We start from the raw sequence: 21,152 nt of genomic DNA on the forward strand, positions 1-21,152 counted from the left end.
TAAGCAGCAGATTTTTGCTCTTAATGAATTTCTTGGTTCATTATTGAGAAATTATTTGTACCATATTTGAGGGTGCATTAGACTTTCAAGATATCAGAACATATCTTAACTAAGCACTGTTTTTTACTTGCTCTATGTCAGGGACTTGTCACTGAAACCAATGAACAGATGTTCCGGTGGCCTGAAGAAATGAATGCAGTTTCTGAGGTGTTTCATGTTTACCACTGAGAGGATCGCTTAGTAATTCAGATAATAGGAGGCTAACAGAAAGGTTCACGGTTTGGGTTTTTCCCCTTTTCTATCCACAGGCTATAACTGTCAGGTGAATATCAACGAATGTGCTTCAAATCCGTGCCTGAACCAAGGAACCTGCCTTGATGACATAAGTGGCTACACCTGCCGCTGCGTGCTGCCCTACACAGGTGAGCCCTGAAAGTGCGGGGACATGGGGATGCTCATCTTCCCTTGTCACTCCAAACCTTGAAGTCTCAGAGGTGGGATCTGTGGGGCTGCTGCTCGGAGGACTCGCCGGTCGTGTGTCCTGCCCTCACTCACTGGATCTGGAGCTCTGAGAAATCACTGTGACCTCCCTCATGCAAGTGCTGGGAGATTCATTGCCTTCTCGGCTCTTTAGGGTTTGAAATTTTTTTCATCGTGTGTGGTTGGAACTGATGCAGAGCTGATGGTTTAGTCCATTATTGTGAATGGAGCAGTGTCTCCATGGACCATGCTCTTTGTCTTGGTTTCAATAACAAGGCTACCACTTATTGCTAATTTATTATGTGCCAGATACTTTATACACTTTGGATTATTTCTTCTAGTGCTCACAATAACCCTACAGGTAGAAGTTCCTGTCACCATTTTATACATGAAGAAGCTGAGGCAAGAGAGGTTACTTGCTGAGGGTCACAGAGAGGGGTGGTAGGTCTAGGATTTGTCCCCAACTCTCTAAACCCAGAGCTTGTCCTCTTAACTGCCATTCTTCTCCTCCCAGTCCACACAGCTGCGTCTCATTCAGAGAGATAACGCCCTGGATGGCGCTCACACACAGAAGACGTGCTATGCCTCCGTTGTATGCCAGGTGGTCCTTGTTTCGGGTGGTATTTCAGGAGTGTGCTTGGACATGTCTGCTGTGTTCTCCTGCCTCATTACTGCCATCCTGTGATTGGTTGTATTTGTGTGGCTTGTTTACCTCCTCGTCATCCCATTTTCTTCATGTCTGGGAAACAAAACAAATATGGGGGATGGCGTTGCATGTTCTGCAGTGAGCAGCATGCGGGCGGGATGCCTTGGCCTTGGGCTGTGCACAGTAGCTGTGACTAGTGACTCTGAGCGGTGTAGAGCGGCAAGTGGCCTTGAGCATGACCCTGTGACCTGGAAGATTTGATGCTACTTGTTCCCTCTGCCCCGCTTTAGAAGGCATGTTCATGTAGGGAAACAGCATGTAGCCAGCCTGGTGGGTAAAATCAGAGTTATCAGAGATCCCCAGCTCTCCCCAGACAAAGACAGTCTCCACCGTGTCATTCATTTCACAGCGACAGTGCTGACCACACTCATTGGCAGTGAGAAGATCATCTTACTCACAACCATAGACTCAATATTGACGGCTGTGGGGAGATGTAGGCAGACGTCACTCTATGCAACCACATCATAGACTTGCCTGGGTGTGACTTGTGTGTACTGTTCATGTTGAAATTATTCGTTCTGTCTTCTTGCTATGCAGATACTATAAGCATATTTGACTCTGTGCCAGCTGTCGGTTTTGCTTTAGATTAGGATGCCAATAAAAGAATCTCCTATGTGTGAACTTTGAGAAATTAATTATATTAGACTGGAAGCCTGTGCAGGTGAAATCTCAGTGCTGAGTGTGGCTAAGGCTTCTGCCTGGCATTGAGTTTGGCCCGCATGAAGGCCACTAAGCAACATTGCCCTCCCTGTGAGCCACTATTCTGACCAGACACACTAAAAAGCTGCTTGGGGATATTGGTGAAAATTTGTGGTAATGTTCTTCTTTCTGAATATAAAATTTTAGGATAAAATTTTAAATCAAGTTAGTTGCAACTTGACTTTAAAATCTACCTCATCTCCCTTTTAATAAGAGCATCCTTTTTGTGTCTGGAAGCTTGGATTCAGCATACTGAGGCAGAAAACATTGGTGGGCAGATACTGACGTCATGCTGTTGCTGTCGATATAAGGAGACATGTTGCTAGGCACTCAGGATCACTTCCCTGTTGCCTCCCTCCGGGGCCTTCTGGTCAACCTCACTGCCTTCTGGAACGGGCCAGTGAGGCTGAGAGGAATAGGAGGCCGTACTGTGGTGGCTTCTTCCCTGCTCACACGAAGTGCGTCTGTGTGGCTAAGCCTCCAAGTAGCTGAATCTTAGCTGTGGAGATGCAGAAGCTGTCACTCCCGACTGAGGCAGGTGTCAAATGCATCCAGCTACTCGTGATAGCAGGACGATGACAGCAGCCCCCCGTTGTCACGTGCTCACTCTGTGTGCCAGGCTCTAACTAATAAGCACTTACTGATCATTTTTTCATTGAATCCTCAAAAGCCTCTATGAGTGCTATCCTGATTTCGATTTTACTGATGTGGAAGGCTCAGAGGAAATGAGTAACTTGCCTGAGGCCTCGCATTAGTAATAAAGTCGGAGCCGAGACTCAGGGGCCGCAGGTCTCTCAGCTTCCAAAGCTCTTCACCACTGCTGTGGACGTGCATTCAGAGAGCCTCCTTCAGTATAGAATCTGGGAAATTTCCAATTCCGTGGCTGGTTTTCTGTCCTGAACTCTGTCATTTGCTTTGCAGGCAAGAACTGTCAGACGGTGCTGGCTCCCTGTTCCCCAAACCCTTGTGAGAATGCTGCTGTGTGCAGAGAGGCGCCCAATTTCGAGAGTTACACCTGCCTGTGTGCCCCTGGCTGGCAAGGTAACAACCCGGGAAGGGAGAAACCAAACATTTTTTCATGTGGGCAGGTCATCAGAATAAATGGAAGGCCCTGGTCTTTGTCCAGAACACAGGCTTTGGACAGGAGCTGCTAATGGGAATGACTTAGAAAGCCTTTCCACGTTGCGTGTCTCTGGGGTCCTCTGGTGCCTGGAAGACTCCAGCCTGAGCCTGAAACCATGATGTCCTGCAGGGAATTTTAGCACCTGGCCAGCTGCTTGCCAGGGCCACAGAGGCCTTAAGGGACTTCCCAAAGCAGGGGACCAACCAGAATGCCCTTGAAGTAGCCCATCCCCCTCAGGCCACATAATCTCTGTGGAATCCGCGTCCCCAGACTGGACTACGCATTGCCCTGTGTTTCTAGGTCAGCGGTGTACTATTGACATTGACGAGTGTGTCTCCAAGCCCTGCCTGAACCGTGGTCTCTGCCATAACACCCAGGGCAGCTACATGTGCGAGTGTCCTCCGGGCTTCAGCGGTATGGACTGTGAGGAGGACATCGATGACTGCCTCGCCAGTGAGTATGCCAGCCGGCTCCTAAGCCCGGGGGCCCAGGAAAGCTGGCGGGGGCAACTGCCTCTCAGGTCTGAGACTGGTAGGAAAGCACTCAGGGGCCACAGAAGAGCTGGCGGGGGCAACTGCCTCTCAGGTCTGAGACTGGCCACCCCGACAGTTTATCATGTGTCCTTAATATTAGTGTTTTAAATCTTTTCGAAGCTAGTAGCTTTGGGAGTTAAGGCAGAGGAATCTCTTTGAAGCATTCCCTGAGTTCCTAGGTTACTGCTCTTAGTGGGACTCAGTACAAGTCGCCCACCTTTATGAGTCTCAGATTAAATTGCTGCTGCTGTTTGGAGCTCTAATTCTCGTGTGTAATGGCTTAGATCCTTGCCAGAATGGAGGCTCATGTGTCGATGGAGTGAATACGTTCTCCTGCCTGTGCCTTGCGGGCTTCACCGGGGACAAGTGCCAGACAGACATTAACGAGTGTCTGAGCGAACCCTGTAAGAACGGAGGGACCTGCTCCGACTATGTCAACAGCTACACGTGCAAGTGCCCGGTGGGATTTGACGGAGTCCACTGCGAGAACAACATCGACGAGTGCACCGAGAGGTGGGCGCCCATACACTCCAGAAAGGGGGGGCACAGCACTGGGATTGCGGGGCAGGGGCAAGGCATTCATGTGGGTCCCAGTCCATAGTCATCTCGTTGCCCAGCCCTGATTCCTTGTAGATGTGTAGTTAGCAGGTCAAAGGTCAGGGGCTGACAAGCTTAGTGGTGGGTCATCATTTATTTCTTGCTTAGCGAAACAGGAAGAGCTGTAATTCTGAACAAAAGACAAATTTTCCTCTTTGTCTTTCGTTCCTATTAGTTGACAATTTAAAAATTCTTATTTCTTTACAGATGTGTCATCACTGTTTAAGTAATTTCTGGGAGGCTGTTTTTTTTGTGTGTGTTTTTTTACTTATTAGCAAATTTGCTATGTTTCTTTTTCATAAAGAAATCTAGAATCAAGAGCTTTCTGTTTAGCACTTTTCTTAGAAATGAAATTGGCTTAGGGATAAAATGAAATGTGATATAGAAGGACTGGGTAAAATTTGGAAACCTTCACTTTCTCTGGGAATTGCTCATAAACTCAGCCTTTTAAATACTTAAGCTTCTTGGTTGTGGATAGGAAGCTGGGACTCAAGGCCACGGGGCAACCAGTCTAGTTTGGAAAAAGGTAAAATTTACTGGGTGGAGGGGTTTGGGATGCTCACGAGTATTGGCCTCCGTAGCATCTTAGGTTCCAGGAACCTTGCTTTTTAAATAGCAGGTCAGAGGACCAGATCACCCCGCTGATGGCGCTCTCCCTGTTTGCTCCTTAGCTCCTGTTTCAACGGGGGCACGTGTGTCGACGGAATTAATTCCTTCTCTTGCTTGTGCCCTGTGGGCTTCACTGGCCTATACTGCCTCCAAGAGATCAATGAATGCAACTCTCATCCGTGCCTGAATGAAGGAATATGTGTGGATGGCCTGGGTACCTACCGCTGCACCTGCCCCTTGGGCTACACTGGGAAAAACTGTCAGGTAATTAAATTCCAGCCCACTCACTCAGCTTCCTCAGAGTAGCAAAGTTCTGTACCTATTTCTTTTCTAGGTACATAAGCCCCTCCTGAAAGAGAAAATTCTAGAACTCAGGGTTGTCCCTGAGATAAATCAGGTTAACTTCTTAGTAGCTAGTAAATTGCAAAATAGTGACACTAGCCAGATAAACAATAAAATTGTTGTTAACAGCCCTAACCTGTTTGGCTCAGTGGATAGAGCATCAGCCTGCAGACTGAAGAGTCCCGGGTTCGATTCCGGTCAAGGGCATATGCCCAAGTTGCGGGCTCAATCCCCAGTCGGGGGTGTGCAGGAAGCAGCCAGTCAATGATTCTCATCATTGATGTTTCTAGCTCTCTCTCTCTTCCTTCCTTTCTGAAATCAATAAAAAAAAAATTGTTGTTAACAGACTGAGAACTGCAGACAAATACATGTGGGAAGTAAGCACATAGATATTGTTTACATTGGAAATACAGAAAGGGAAAAAAGAACAATTAAAAAATTAAAATTTAAAGGTCAGCTATATCTAAGGGGATAAGTGTCAGGTCTTACAATGTTGTGACAACCTCCAACCAAGCTATTCACACATCTTTCAAATGCAAATTCCTAAGTTATATTTTTCTGGACTCTTAGGAAGGACCCCTCAGAACCAACTAGTCTAGCCTTTCATTTCATGGTCGGAGAAACCAAGTCCCGGAGGGACAAACCAGCTCTTCCAAGGTTGCATACCAAGCACTGTGTGTAATTTTATGCTATTTTACCTCTTAAAACCGTGGTAAAATGATAGCATCACAGAACTCTCAAGAATTCGGGAATGAACGGCCACATTTAACGAGCCTTACAGGTGCCCTTCAGTAAGGCTCTGTCCATATTGGACGTGCAGATGTTACCGCCTCTGCATGTTAAATAGCTTGCTGCGGATTCTGAGGGTCGGGGACATCCTCATTGGGTTTCTGCTCATTCTCACAGTGTGAGAGTATAAATGCTGGTGGAGCACTCTGCCCTCCCCCGCCGGCCCCTCCTTTCACAAACCGTCTGTATTGTGAATTTCCTGCCTCCCAGAGGCCACATGGAACAATGGAGAAAGGCCCAAGTCTGCTTGCACTCTTTGCCTCACTTTTTCATAAGCCTGATTTTCTCCGCTCGAAACAAGCTGTTTGACAGTTTTTAGGCTTAATAACAGGCTTTAAGATCATGCTCATCACAGACAGGTTTGCTCGAGACCCCCGTGGATTCCTCGCACAGGATTGGCACGGGGAGACGTGTACCTGTCTGACAGCTTGACTCTTGCTTTCTAGCCTGACAGTGTGACCCTATATCCAGACATAATCATGATGTAGGGAATAGCTTAACCTATTGGGCTTCCTCAAATTCTTCAATTTCTCTCGTAAGAACTGTTTAAATAGCAGAGCTAAGAGGAATTGGACTATATAAAATGATTAGATTACTTGAGGACACTGGGTCTAGTTTAAGGCTTGGATGAGGGCTTTATTATTATTTAATATAATTTTATTGATTTCAGAGAGGGAGAGAGAAGGAGAGAAAGATAGAAACATCATTGATGAGAGAGAATCATCAATCGGCTGCCTCCCGCACACCCCACACTAGGTATTGAGCCCACAATCTGGGCATGTGCCCTGACCAGGAATCAAACCGTGACCTCCTGGTTCATAGGTGGATGCTCAACCACTGAGCCACACCGGCAGGTTGGGTGACGGCTTTTGGGAAAAAATAATTAACATGTTTTTCTTTGATTACTTAAAATGCAGCGTAACCTATTCTCTTCGTTTCCGGTGTGTGGATGTTGACATGTGTGTGCCTCTGTTTCAGACCCTGGTGAACCTCTGCAGTCGGTCTCCATGTAAAAACAAAGGCACCTGCATTCAGGAGAAAGCGCACTCCTGGTGCCTGTGTCCACCTGGGTGGGCTGGTGCCTACTGCGACGTGCCCAATGTCTCCTGTGAGGTGGCGGCCAAGGGAAGAGGTAAGCTCTGCCCCTCAGGCCCAAGGGCCATTCCCTGAAGTATTGACTGGCCAGTGGCATTTAGGGCAGGCGTTGTTACTGTGGGCTGAGGGGAGGGCAGGCAGTACGGTGTGGCAAGGCTCTGGCAAAAGGGCCTGAGATGAAAGGGCAGAGGAACAGGCTTAGAGATTCCAAAAAAGAAATGTATTTGTATGCCTCTTCTTGATCCATTCGGCTATCAATGGACACCTAGGTTGCTTCCTTAGCTTGGCTGTTGTAAATAATTTTGTGATGAGCATAGTGGTGAATATATCTTTTCACATTCGTGTTTTTGTTTTCTTTGGATAAATACCCAGAGGTGGAATTGCTGGGTCATATGGTAGTTCTATTTTTAATTTTTTGAGGAACCTTCATACTTCACCAGTTTACAATCCCACCAACAGTGCACAAAGGCTCCCTTTTCTCCACATTCGTGCCAACACTTGTTATTTCTTGTTATTTGTTGACTTTTTGATAATAGCCATTTGGACAGGTGTGAGGTGATATCCCATTGTGGTTTTAATTTGCATTTTCCTGGTGATTAGTGATCTTGAGCATCTTTTCATGTCTGTTGGCCATCTCTGTGTCTTCTTTGAAGAAATGTCTATTCAGGTCCTCTGCTCATTTTAAAAATAAAAATTTTGATGTTGAGTTATATGAATTATTTATGTATTTTGGATATTAATCCCTTATCAGATATATGATTCAAATATCTTCTCCCACTCAGTAGGTTGTCTTTTCATATGGTTTCACTTATATGTGGAACCTAAAAACAAAAAACAAAAAAACAGACTTATAGATACAAAGAACAAACTGATGGTTGTTGGAGGGATGGTGGGTTAAAAACATGAAGGAGCCCTAGCCGGTTTGGCTCAGTGGATAGAGCGTCAGCCTGTGGACTGAAGGGTCCCAGGTTCGATTCCGGCCAAGGGCACATGCCTGGGTTGCGGGCTCGATCCCCAGTAGGGGATCAATGATTATCTGTCATCATTGATGTTTCTATCTCTCTCTCCTTCTCCCTTCCTCTCTGAAATCAATAAAGAAATATATTTTAAAAATTAAAAAAAATAAAAACATGAAGGGGATTAAGAGGTACAAACTTCCAGTTATAAAATAAAAAAGTCATGGGGATGTAGTTTATAGCTTAGGGAATATAGTCAGTAATATCATCATAATGTTGTATGGTGTCAGATGGTTACAGCACTTATCACAGTGATCACTTCATGAGATATATATATAAATTATGAATTATTATCATGGTGTGCACCTAAAACTCACATAATGTTTTATGTCACTATATTTTCATAAGAACAAGAACTGTATTTTAAGTGAAACGAAGGCATGTGCCACTTTCAGGGCTTGTTTATTTTCAACACATATCCGATGTCAGGGTCCCTGAGTTAGACGGGAATAAAATCCGATGTGCCCACTGGCTTGATGAGTTTGCTCAGAGTTGGTCTGAACCTGACACTTCCTGTGTCTTCTGTGACATGTCTTCCTCCTCTGGTTCCCCAGGGGTGACCCCCGACCGCTTGTGCCAGCACTCGGGCGTCTGCATCAATGCCGGCAACTCGCACCACTGCCAGTGCCCCCTGGGCTACACCGGGAGCTACTGCGAGCAGCAGCTGGACGAGTGTGCGTCCAATCCCTGCCAGCACGGAGCCACCTGCAGGGACTTCATTGGTGGATACCGATGTGAGGTAAGAGGCAGGCACACAGCAGAGACCTCCCGGAAGATGGTGCAGCTATTGTGAACACCAGCATATTGAATTTAGCTGCATATGTCTTATTTTTACAAATTTTAACAAAACACCATTCCAGTGTTTCCTGTGAAAGTATACATTTGTTTCTTTCAGTCCCCTGTGCCGTAAGTTAGCGTAGCTGTAGCAAGCTATTTTCAGCGGTCTGGAACCATCTCACTTCCCTGGGGCTGCCTCTGCTCGTTTTAACATTCAGAGCCAGTATTCACTGCCTGAACCTGGAGATGAATAAATGCAGTACCTTTACCACCATCCACACAACTACTTGGCTGAGTCATAGCATCTTCATGACCTACAAGGGAATGAATGCATCTTTTAAAGATGGGACAACCGCCCACAGGAGGGACAGGAGTTTTGCATAGAGGGCCTGTCTGAAACATCCCTCAGGATCCAGTCCTTGCCATCCACTATGGTGGCTTCTTCAGCGGGAAGAGGTCAATGCGGGTGGGCGGCAATCAGCCCCGCACAGGATGATGGTTGGGAGGGGGGTGATGTCAGAAACATGCCTGAGCCAGGATGCGGGGCAGAGGTCATGTCATCGTGCCAGATGTCATTTGCTCTCGTGGTCTGTTTCCAACGATGGTCCAGTATTTCTTGTCCTTCTGTCTGCCCCTGGCAGTGCGTCCCAGGATACCAGGGTGTCAACTGCGAGTACGAGGTGGATGAGTGCCAGAACCAGCCATGCCAGAACGGGGGCACCTGTGTCGACCTGGTGAACCATTTCAAGTGCTCCTGCCCGCCAGGCACCCGTGGTAGGAAATCAGCCTTACCCATTCTCTGTCCAGGGCTTTCTCTAAGTTACAAATGCAATTTTAATGTTGGGAGGAGGCATTAAAAATCAGACATTTAGTTCTGAATTCTGGTAACTCGCCGTTTCATTCACTTGTCTCTTGCCTGGCTCTGAGGTTCTGACTCATGTCCTTAGTGCTGTCTGGGTCTTGCTGACATCTGATATTCCATGAAACACAGAATGTGGAAATCATAGAATTTTGCAACAACATTAGCCTGGTGGCGAGATTTCTTGGAGCTTCGAGGGAAAACAGCCAGTGGCCTCTTGAATAAATGATTCCCATTTACCAGCTGATGTGTATTTTTAAACTTGCCAAGTCTCGTCCCCCTAAGGTGGGGAAATGAATGGAATGAAAACCCTTGCTGGAGAGCTGGGTTCCCAGAACGGTCCTAATTCTCGCTCTCCTCTCCCCGCAGGCCTGCTCTGTGAAGAGAACATTGACGACTGTGCCAGGGGGCCCCACTGCCTCAACGGTGGGCAGTGTGTGGATAAGATCGGGGGCTACAGCTGCCGCTGCCTGCCTGGCTTTGCCGGAGAGCGGTGTGAGGGGGACATCAACGAATGCCTGTCCAACCCCTGCAGCTCGGAGGGCAGCCTGGACTGCATACAGCTCACCAACGACTACATGTGCGTCTGCCGCAGCGCCTTCACAGGTGAGGCCTCTCCACGAGGAGGCGGGGCCCATGGGGCCCACCCAGACCCGAGGGAGCTTTTCTTAGGCAGGAAAACTAGACCAGCTTCGGTCAGGGCCCAGTTTCTTCTTAGGTCTGTGCTCCATAGATTTTATAGTCAGTCTACAATCTCTACATTTTCTCTTTTGCTAAACATTGGTATATATATATATACACACACACACATACACAGACATATGTAGTATATATACATTTACTAGTATGTAGCAGAGATATAAAAAAATAGAATGTTGGGAGTAATTGAGCAAAATCACATTTTTAATTGCAATAAAATACACGTGAAGTTTACCATCTTAACCATTTTTAAGTGCACAGCTCAGTGATGTAAGTACGTTCACGCTGCTGTGCTGCCATCACCAGCATCCATCCACAGAGCTCTTTTCCTCTGAGCAATACCAGTGGGGAAATGAACTCTGGAAAGCTAAGCTGTATTTTAAAGCAGCACCAATTGGGCTTCAGAAAGGCTAAAAAATGATTGAAAAGAGATGTTATGGATGAAAATTCTCTATAAATTGCAAATCAACATTTATATGTATTGGTCTGGGGAAGTCTCTCCTGTGAAGTAGACGATGTTAACAAAATGCAGTGAACAGTTTTGCTAAATGTTTCCTTTGACTTATGACAGTTAAATGCCTTCACTAAGAAGCTATGTCGTTTTCCTTTTTTTTTTTTTTTTTGGTGATGGTTTTAGAGTCACTTTTCATATCCATCCTGTTCTGTGAGTCAGGTGGGAATGTAGGCCAGGCGTGCTTGTCGTGTAGATGAGACAGGGGAGGGGGTGGGTCAGGCACCATGAGGTCGGTGCGTGCTTCTCCCTGTCTCTGTGGCTGAGACCTGAGCGCTCATACCTCCCACCCCACCTCTGACCTCTGACCCTGGGCTCGCTCACACTCTCCCAGGGCTCTGCTCAGTAACTTGCAGCTACACTTCTGTCTCCTAAAGCTCCTTTTCATTTTCTCTTTTGAGGTCGTCACTGTGAAACTTTCGTCGATGTGTGTCCCCAGATGCCTTGCTTGAATGGAGGGACTTGTGCCGTGGCCAGCAACATGCCGGATGGTTTCATTTGTCGTTGTCCCCCGGTAAGGGCCATGTTGCCTCCTGAAGGCGCACGCTGTCTTCATACGGTCTGACCGAGCCGAGCTTAGCTGGTCTTCCCACGCTGCAGGGGGGCTTTCTTGGTGGGGAGGTTTCTCCATTGCAGCTCCCTTAGAAGAAAGTGCTTGGGTTTTCCGTGTAGAGCTAAGATATTGACACAGTGGGCGCCCTAGTCTGCGACTGTGGGTCTTCGGAAGCAGCGAGGGAACCCGCACGCGGTGGGGGATGCTCCCCGAAGAGAGGACTGCTGTCTCTGGCTGCGGGTGCTGCGCTGGAGGTGGTCTCGCTGCCCAGCTGGGGGCAGAGATGGTTGGAAACGCAGCTTCACTTGCATTCCTCAGCAGGGGCTGTTTGGGAACAAGCCACTGCTTCTTAAACTAGAAGGAAGCCTGATTTTAGCGATTTGCTGTGCAGATCCCTTTGCCGCTGGCAGAGGCTGAAACCTCCCTAAAACAGAGATCACTGTGTGGAGGCCCCGAGGGGAAGCCTGTGCAGGCACCCTGGCCGGGGCTGCGCAGGAAGTGGAGGAATGATTGACATGGGGAAGTGTATTTACCCAGAACTCCTGAAGTGATTCCCCACACTCCCCTAAGGCCTTACATAAGCGATGGAACGATGGTTAGGAAAGGTGCTAGCAGATGCAGTGTCACCTGCGTCTTATCCCATCACGACCTGTGGATTTAATTTGGGCATGATCTTAAGTGGGTAGAACTCACATCATCCCAAGGGTTGACTTGAAGAGGTCTCTTCTTGCAACTTGGTCCAGTTGGCTGCGTGGAGGAATCTTAGCCTCCCTAGCGGTGTGGCCGAAGGCGGGGGAGGGGAAATGGGACGTGCCCTCAAGAATCGATCCCCATCCTCATTTGTTCACTGATTTCCGCAGGGGTTCTCCGGGGCGAGATGCCAGAGCAGCTGTGGACACGTGAAGTGTAGGCGAGGGGAGCAGTGTGTCCACACGCCCTCAGGGCCCCGCTGCTTCTGCCCCAACCCCCAGGAGTGCGAGCTGGGCTGTGCCAGCAGCCCCTGCCAGCACGGGGGGAGCTGCCTCCCGCAGCGCCAGCCCCCGTATTACTCCTGCCAGTGCCCTCTGCCGTTCCGGGGCAGCCGCTGCGAGCTCCACACGGCCCCCACCAGCACCCCACCTGCCACCTGTCACAGCCAGTACTGTGCCGACAAAGCTCGGGACGGCGTCTGCGATGAGGCCTGCAACAGCCACGCCTGCCAGTGGGACGGGGGTGATTGCTCCCTCACCATGGAGAACCCCTGGGCCAACTGCTCCTCCCCACTGCCCTGCTGGGATTACATCAACAACCAGTGCGACGAGCTGTGCAACACAGCCGAGTGCCTGTTCGACAACTTCGAGTGCCAGGGGAACAGCAAGACGTGCAAGTAAGGGTCCTGGGTCCCTCGAAGCGGAGGGCGACTGTCACTAACACACCTCGGTTTCCTGTTCTTGCTCCTAACCACTCCAGCGCTTCCGCCCGACCTGCCTCTGCTTTCAGACTGGTGCCCGAGGCCCTCTGCTTCCTGGCGCCGGCCTCGTCCCACCGCACGCCGTCCGGGGCGCTGCCTGGCTGGCAGAGGTCCAGGGATGCTCCTTGCACAACCACCCTCTCTCTGCCTATTTCTGCCTTCTCACCTGCTGCTCTCGTGATCTCCTGGGGAAATGCCTTTTGGAAGTGGTGTTGCCCACTCTCAGGCAGCCTCTCACGTAACCTGCCCGCAGGATGGATGGAAAGGTCTGTACCTCTGCCTGCTCACCCCCGACCTTTCCCAGCTGGGTTTTTCAGGAAGCGGAGCTAGGTTAGGCCTCGCAGCCCTCCTGGTCTTCGCTTTGCAGCTACAGGGCGCTCTGTGGGTCACATGGAGACTGTCCTGTTAGCTGTCCCTGATGACTTCTCCACAGCCTGGTGAGGCGTGGGTGTTGTTAATGGTCTTTCCAGGGTGAGGGAACCGAGACCCAGCGGTTAAATGGCCAAAGCACACCCAGCGCTTCCTGACACCTCAGCGCTTGCTGAGCTAGCGTGGCAGCTTGTGCCGAATGGTGTGACTGCCACAGGGTGTCAGGGAGGGGAGTGCCGATGAAGTGGACTGTGCACCATTTAGGTTCTGGGACTCGATTTCCTTTTCCTAGTATTTGAAAGAGGCTGTACAAGTTAGATGTGGTTTCCTGTGTGGGATGCCCACCTCCCTGCCCACCTTCCATAGCTGGGACTCAGTGTGGGTGGGGAGGATAGAGGCCACGTGGACACGTCTTGATGGCTCGGAGCTATGTATCCAGGTTCTGGAGGCACCTTTACTTCCAATGCCCCTGGTTACCTCGCCAGGGGCGGTGCAGACAGAAATAGAGGAAGCATGAGGCAAGTTGATTTTCCTCTTGTTTGGGTAGGTTTTTGGTTTCTGACTTAAAAACATGACGAGCTGGCAGGGGGCCCTAGCCCATGTGGCACAGTGAGCACGTGCTGTCTCTCGTTCAGGGCGCGCCCCCTGAAGCCGTGTGGCGAAGACTCTGTGCTCTAAGATGGCAGGGGCGGGAGATCCAGGGAAGGCATCACGGGCATTTGGGGCCTGACCTGGGCCACAGAAGATGGGTAGGAAAAATCCAGCGTAGTTCCCAGTGGAAAACCAAATGGAGCTGCGGCCTCGTCTGAGCCCCTCCCCCCCGGCCTGCCTCCCTGCCCAGGTACGACAAGTACTGCGCAGACCACTTCCGGGACGACCACTGCGACCAGGGCTGCAACAGCGAGGAGTGCGGCTGGGACGGGCTGGACTGCGCTGCTGACCGGCCGGAGAACCTGGCCGAGGGGACCCTGGTGATCGTGGTGCTGATGCCCCCCGAGCAGCTGCTGCAGGACGCGCGCAGCTTCCTGCGGGCCCTGGGCACCCTGCTGCACACCAACCTGCGCATCAAGCGGGACCCCCAGGGGCACCTCATGGTCTACCCCTACTACGGCGAGAAGCCGGCTGCCCTGAAGAAGCAGAGGCTGGCACGCAGGTCCCTTCCTGAGGATCCAGACCAGGAGGTGGCTGGGTAGGTTTTTGGTTTCTGAGCTTTTTTTAAGATATATTTTTATTGATTTGGGAGAAGGAGAGCTAGAAATATCAATGATGAGAGAGAATCATTGATCAGCTGCCTCCTGCATGCCCCCCATTGGGGATTGAGCCCACAACCCGGGCACCTGCCCTGACCAGGAATCGAACTGTGACCTCCTGGTTCATAGGTTGACGCTCAACCCCTGAGCCATGCCGGCCGGGCTCTGAGCTTCTTAAAGCTTAATTTTATAAAGCTGAGCACTTCAATACACAGAGGAAGTCATAACGTAATCTGTGAAAATGCAAAGCCCAGACAAATAAAACAGCCCACCAGGTAAAACAGACGCACGGTCCCAGGATCTGTGTCTAAGACTAAAGGTTTGCCTTGATCTTGGGGATCTGCAAGGTGGGCTGGAGCGAGCACGAGGCACGAGGCAGGGAGGCCTCCTCAGATGCTGGGCTCCCCAACCTCTCGCCAGGTCACCTCACATCCCTTTAGCGGGACTTCTCTCTTGTATCAATCGTTGGCGTCTCAGCTGTGTGTTGCCTCAGTCAGAAGGCCTGGACTCAGCCCAGGAAGGTGAGGCACCCCCTAAGCAGGAATCAGTGTGTAGGATCTGAAGGAGATCCTTTCTGGAGGAGGCAGCACCACAGAGCGGAGAGGCCGACACTGCAGGAGACAAGGAAGGCTCGTGCAGCCCTCCCTAACTCCTCATTGCCCTTTCTCCTCTTTCCCCTGGGCACCCACAGCTCTAAGGTATTTCTGGAAATCGACAACCGCCAGTGTGTTCAAGATTCAGACCAGTGCTTCAAGACCACGGATGCAGCCGCAGCTCTTCTGGCCTCTCACGCCATCCAGGGCACCCTGTCCTACCCGCTGGTCTCTGTCGTCAGTGAGTAGCACTGCTTTAGAGGGAAGGTATGGGGGGGCGTCACCTGGGGACAAAGAGGAAGGGCACACTCCTCAACGTGCAGCTCTTCATTGTTCAGGGCTGGGAGCTCCCAGCCGCCCTCGGGGTAAACGTAAAGCTAGTGTGGGGAGGTCGATGTCTTACCAGCACGTTTCCTGTCGCTTGTACTTGCAGGTGAATCCCGGGGTCCCAAACGCACCCAGCTGCTCTATCTCCTTGCCGTTGCTGTTGTCATCATCCTGTTCCTTCTGCTGCTGGTGGTCATCATGGCAAAACGGAAGCGTAAGCACGGCTCCCTCTGGCTGCCCGAAGGCTTCACCCTTCGCCGGGAGTCCAGCAATCACAAGCGTCGCGAGCCGGTGGGACAGGATGCCGTGGGGCTGAAGTAAGCCGGCTTGCCCGCAGCACTGCTCACAGCAGTGATGAGCAGGGGTAGAGCAGGCAGGCAGGTCGTGGGGGTGATGCCTTTAGCTCTGAGCTCTGGCCACATCGCCACACGTGACCACACTCTGGGTGCCCCCTGAGCAGCTGTGAAATAGCAGCCAGAGGCCGGTGCTTCCGACCTGTACGTGTATCTGTCGCGTTGGTGCTCGGCTTCTGTGTTGAGGCACACTTTTTGTTCTGTTTTGTTAATCCTCACCTGAGGATATCTTTTCCCATTAATTTTTAGAGAAAGTGGAAGGGAGGAGGAGAGAGAGAGAGAGACAGAAAGAAAGATGGATGTGGGAGAGACACATCATTGGTTTTCTCCCGCACACACCCTGACAGGGCCAGAGACCCTGCAACCCAGGCACATGCCTTTGACCGGAATCGAACCTGAGACCCTTTAGTATGCAGACCAATGCTCTAAACACTGAGCACACAGGCCAGGGCAAGGCACACCTTTGTTGTAAGCTCTTGATCAGCAGGAAAGAAAGGATGTTTACTCCGGTAAAGGGATGTAAAATGCTGCCCATCCCTGGGGGCCAAAGCGAGTATAGAGAGGAGTGTGTGTCCTGGTGGGACAGGTGTGGCGATCCTCCGGATCCGTTGATGATACGCCTCTTCTCTTGTTTTCCCTTCCTAACCCTGGCCAACAGGAATCTCTCCACGCAAGTCTCAGAGGCTAACCTGATAGGTTCTGGAACAAGTGAGCATTGGGTCGACGATGAAGGGCCCCAGGCAAAGAAAGCCAAGGTGAGTTGGCCACCATCGGCCACGCTCGGGTCACATTTCCGTTTCTGTCCTTAGGAGCAGGAATGTCCCAAATGGGAGTGATCCTCTTTATACGTTGCCCGGGCCACGGCTATTCCAGGTGGTCATGAAAGGCAGGGATCTCCAGGTCATTGCTGGCCTTGGGTGACCTCTGTGTGTTTTCAGTAAGAACTCTAAGAATAATAAAACAGGCAACAAGCATGCTTCCTTCCTGAAGTGCCGTAGATGGCAGCCGGGTAAGGACTGAGGTGTGTAAACAGTTTCCTGCTGCCTCCATCGTGCCCTTGCTCTGTCGGGCATTTCCCCTCTGGAAGGGAGGGTGGGATTAATAGTGAAGAAGCCAGTGGCCATTAGAGGCTCCTCATCTTGAACCTAGGAACTAACACCATTTAGAAGTAAGAGGTGGATTGGGCTGGGGCTGAGGTGGAAAGGGAGGCCATCGGCCCGTAGCTATACGTGGCTGGGACGTGTGCATCCCGTGGGTATTCTAAATCAGCATGAGGAGGTGGACCTTGAGGATTACCGGCATGCACTGAGCACAGTCAGAGTCAAGTCCAAAACTCTGCTACTTGGTAGCTGGCAAGTTATTTAACCTCCTTGTATGTAATTACCCTTATTTGTAAAACAATGCTATTAACAGGGATATTAATAATTCTTTTCTCTGTGAGTTGTTGTGGGGATTAAATACAGCAGTACGTGTACTAGTAAAGTGCCTCACCTACTTCCTATCCCATCCTAGATACTCAGTAACGGGCAGCTGCGTTTAAAATTATAATAATAATTATTGCTCAACAAATATTTCCCGGGCACTTGCTCTGTGCCGGGCACTTGTTCGCACAGGGAGGCAACCCTGGGAAGGGTGTGGCCCCTGTTCTCGGGAACCTCAGTCTGTCTAGTGGTAGCGACTGGGGTGCAGGCGCCCAGGAGCACCCAGCACGGGGTCAGGAAGGAGAGGTGAGCAGAGTGCTCTTCAGGACCCACAGGAGGAATTCAAGTCCAAAGTCATTTGAAGGGGCGGTAGGAGTTAATCAGAGGATTGGGAGGGACCCTGGCAGACAGAGGGAACAGCGTGAGCAGATGCCCAGAAGCAAGGAAATGGCACCTAGGGGACCTATAAATAGCATGTTAGGTAGGTAGACACGTCAGGTATTAAGGCTGAGGCTAGAGTTTGGGCTTGGAGGTGGGAGAAGTGTACGGTGACCCGGGACAGGTGAGCAGGAGCTGGGAGGCGGCCGTGGGTGCAGATCTGAGGGCTAGAGGCAGGGCTGAGGGGAAGCTGGCGGGAGGCTCGGGACTAGCTTCGTCCGCAGCTCCTGGTGGTGGGCAGCTTCACAGCCGGCGTGCCGTCCCCTTTCAGGCTGAAGCCGAGGCTTTGCTCTCAGAAGACGACCCCATCGATCGACGCCCGTGGACACAGCAGCACCTCGAGGCCGCAGACATCCGCAGGACCCCGTCGCTGGCCCTCACGCCCCCGCAGGCGGAGCAAGAGGTGGACGTGCTGGACGTGAACGTCCGGGGCCCAGGTCAGCACTCAGTCTTCCCTCACGAGGCCACGCCTGCCTGGGTTCTGTGTTGTCCCTCCCGTGTCTGCCCTGCTTGGTGATGTGCCCCCAGCCAGTTTCCCAGGCGCTGAGTCAGAGTGAGGAGACAGTGCTTGAGGAATACAGACATGCAGACATGAACTCACAGGAGCAGATGGGGAGGATCGCACACCGCTTCACGCTCAGCGTGCTTGCGAACAAGTGGGCTGATTATATGAGATAGATTTCATTTACTTTTTTGTTTGTGTTTGGGGGTGGGGGTGGGGTGGGGGTTTTTTATTATTAATCCTCATCCAAGGATATTTTTAGTGAGTGGAAGGGAGGAGGAGAGACAGAGACACATCATAGGTTGTCTCCCCCACGCAACCTGACAGGGGCTAGGGATCGAGCCTGCAACCGAGGTACGTGCCCTTGACTGGAATCAAACCTGCAACCCTTCAGTCTGTGGGCCAAACCGGCTAGGACGAGAGAGATTTTAGTACAACAGAAAAATCATATCCCAAAGCAGAGGAATGGAGAATTCATTTAGCTGAAACTTCGGTGCCTATAGCTCTATTAACACTGAATATTTTAAATTGTCCATTTAAAAGTAACATAGCCCTTAGAAACTTGCACAGAAAGCTTGTTTAACTTCAAGAAGAACCCTTCTTGCTGCCTCACTGCCCTTTACTGGGGGGCCATTCCCAGTGGAAGAGCAGGTGGCCAGTGTCACCAGAAGCACAGGGATTCTTCCCAGTCGAATAACGTGACTCATGTTGAACTGTCTGACAGCGGGGTTAATTGAACACGAGTGCCGTTCTCCTCCTGAGTGGAATCAAACCTGCAACCCTTCAGTCTGTGGGCCAAACCGGCTAGGACGAGAGAGATTTTAGTACAACAGAAAAATCATATCCCAAAGCAGAGGAATGGAGAATTCATTTAGCTGAAACTTCGGTGCCTATAGCTCTATTAACACTGAATATTTTAAATTGTCCATTTAAAAGTAACATAGCCCTTAGAAACTTGCACAGAAAGCTTGTTTAACTTCAAGAAGAACCCTTCTTGCTGCCTCACTGCCCTTTACTGGGGGGCCATTCCCAGTGGAAGAGCAGGTGGCCAGTGTCACCAGAAGCACAGGGATTCTTCCCAGTCGAATAACGTGACTCATGTTGAACTGTCTGACAGCGGGGTTAATTGAACACGAGTGCCGTTCTCCTCCTGAGTCCTGGGTTCTCCTTTCCTGTAGATGGGTGCACCCCACTGATGCTGGCTTCCCTCCGAGGAGGCAGCTCAGACATGAGTGAGGAAGATGAGGACGCAGAGGACTCGTCTGCCAACATCATCACAGACTTGGTCTACCAGGGGGCCAGCCTGCAGGCCCAGACAGACCGGACCGGCGAGATGGCCCTGCACCTGGCCGCCCGCTACTCGAGGGCAGATGCCGCCAAGCGTCTCCTGGACGCAGGTGCAGACGCCAACGCCCAGGACAACATGGGCCGCTGCCCTCTCCATGCTGCAGTGGCAGCTGATGCCCAAGGTGTTTTCCAGGTAAAGAACATGATCTGCAGTGTCTTATCTTTGTTAAGGCACTTAGCATCCCATTACATTCACTCAGTACTTCTTTCAGAGAATAAAGCAGGTGGCAGAGCCGGGCTTGCTAGATGGGAAAGCCGGAAAAGGGAGGCAGGCAAATTGACCTAATTGTCTGTAGCCAGGGGGTGACAGACCCGACAGCAGTGTTCTGAGTGCGAATCACGTGGTTTTCTGAGGTGCCAGAATGCCTCCCAGATGAGTAGATCGAGGGGAGTGGTACCTATGATGAAGCCTTTGCTAGTGTCAGCTTCTGCCTACAGGTTTACCTGACCACGTGGGCTTCCACGGGCTCCTCTGTGGTTTTCTTTACGTGAAGTCACAGTGTGCTCCTTGATGCCCTTGTATTGCACCCTTTTGAGGAAATTGGAAGCATCCTGTACACCATAATGGAGGTGGTGGTATTTTCCCACACCCCCCTTCTTTCTTTAGAAAGTAGGACTTCACCTTACATGGAGCCATTGTCTTCAGCACATTTGTTCGTTCGTTCATTCATTCATTCATTCATTCCACAAACATCTGTTGATTGGTCCTGGTAGAGACTCGGGCACAAAAAGAACAAGACATTTCTTCCCCTCCAGGAACTCACAGCGTGGCCTCCACTACGATGCCCTTGGTCCTTCTCTCAGTGTCATTACATTCTTCATTCAGGTGACTCTCTCTCCTGTACTTTCCCTTCTAGATCCTGATCCGCAACCGAGTGACCGATCTGGATGCCAGGATGAACGACGGCACCACACCCCTGATCCTGGCTGCGCGCCTGGCTGTGGAGGGGATGGTGGCGGAGCTGATCAACTGCCAAGCAGACGTGAACGCGGTGGACGACCACGGTAGGGATGCGGCGGGGTTGGGATTCTGACCCGCAGAGCATCCTCTAAGGGGGAGGGTTGTTGATCCTTAGAGACCTGCCTCAGGTCCAAACCCACTGAAGGTTCATCTGTCCATCCAGTCTTTCTCTTAACATGATGAGCTTGGAGAGCTGAGCCATTGGGAGGTGCATGGATGAAGAGGGGAAGGGATGGTTAGGGAGGGCTCAGGGCCTCAAAGCAGGTCTGTGAAAGGTTTGCCTGTGTGAGCTGCCTGGCCTGCCACTCTCATGAGGATGTATGAGAGCCGGATTCCCTGGGATGGGGCACCGTTAGAGACCCTAAGTATACGTTCTGGCGTGTATACATACATACGGTCTTCACTGCGGTAGGGTCGGTTCTGCCATGTGGAGGGCGGGGGCACCACAGACAAATGGTCCTCATCCCGGGAGGTCCTCTGGAGGCGGAGCAGCCTGCACGCAGCACTCCTAGAACAGGGGGAAGGAGGAAATACTTGGAGTCTGTCCTTGGACCCCACAGGGAACTGACTTCCCGATGCGAGGAGCGGGACGTGTCCTCTATGCCGCCTGCTCACACGAACGTTTCTCTTGCAGGAAAATCTGCTCTTCACTGGGCAGCGGCTGTCAACAACGTGGAGGCGACACTTTTGCTGCTGAAAAATGGGGCCAACCGAGACATGCAGGACAACAAGGTGCAGTCTGGGCTCCGAGCG

At 50.9% G+C, this 21,152-nt stretch overlaps 1 protein-coding gene across 1 annotated transcript in view; it reads left to right on the forward strand.

The window, feature by feature from the left end:
* NOTCH2 (notch 2) overlaps positions 1–21,152 on the forward strand; it is a 96,935-nt gene that overhangs the window by 70,428 nt on the left and 5,355 nt on the right. The window contains exons 15-33 of the mRNA XM_014550098.1: positions 309–422; positions 2,807–2,926; positions 3,309–3,461; positions 3,826–4,054; positions 4,810–5,011; positions 6,857–7,010; positions 8,544–8,728; positions 9,408–9,540; positions 9,995–10,231; positions 11,237–11,349; positions 12,249–12,754; positions 14,049–14,396; positions 15,149–15,291; positions 15,484–15,694; positions 16,389–16,485; positions 17,861–18,026; positions 19,270–19,571; positions 20,296–20,443; positions 21,034–21,131. Of these exons, the coding sequence (XP_014405584.1) occupies positions 309–422; positions 2,807–2,926; positions 3,309–3,461; positions 3,826–4,054; positions 4,810–5,011; positions 6,857–7,010; positions 8,544–8,728; positions 9,408–9,540; positions 9,995–10,231; positions 11,237–11,349; positions 12,249–12,754; positions 14,049–14,396; positions 15,149–15,291; positions 15,484–15,694; positions 16,389–16,485; positions 17,861–18,026; positions 19,270–19,571; positions 20,296–20,443; positions 21,034–21,131 (3,659 nt within the window). The remainder of the gene's footprint in view (positions 1–308; positions 423–2,806; positions 2,927–3,308; positions 3,462–3,825; positions 4,055–4,809; positions 5,012–6,856; positions 7,011–8,543; positions 8,729–9,407; positions 9,541–9,994; positions 10,232–11,236; positions 11,350–12,248; positions 12,755–14,048; positions 14,397–15,148; positions 15,292–15,483; positions 15,695–16,388; positions 16,486–17,860; positions 18,027–19,269; positions 19,572–20,295; positions 20,444–21,033; positions 21,132–21,152) is intronic.

This window comes from Myotis brandtii, unplaced genomic scaffold, assembly GCF_000412655.1.
Source record: "Myotis brandtii unplaced genomic scaffold, ASM41265v1 scaffold582, whole genome shotgun sequence".
NCBI lineage: Eukaryota > Metazoa > Chordata > Mammalia > Chiroptera > Vespertilionidae > Myotis > Myotis brandtii.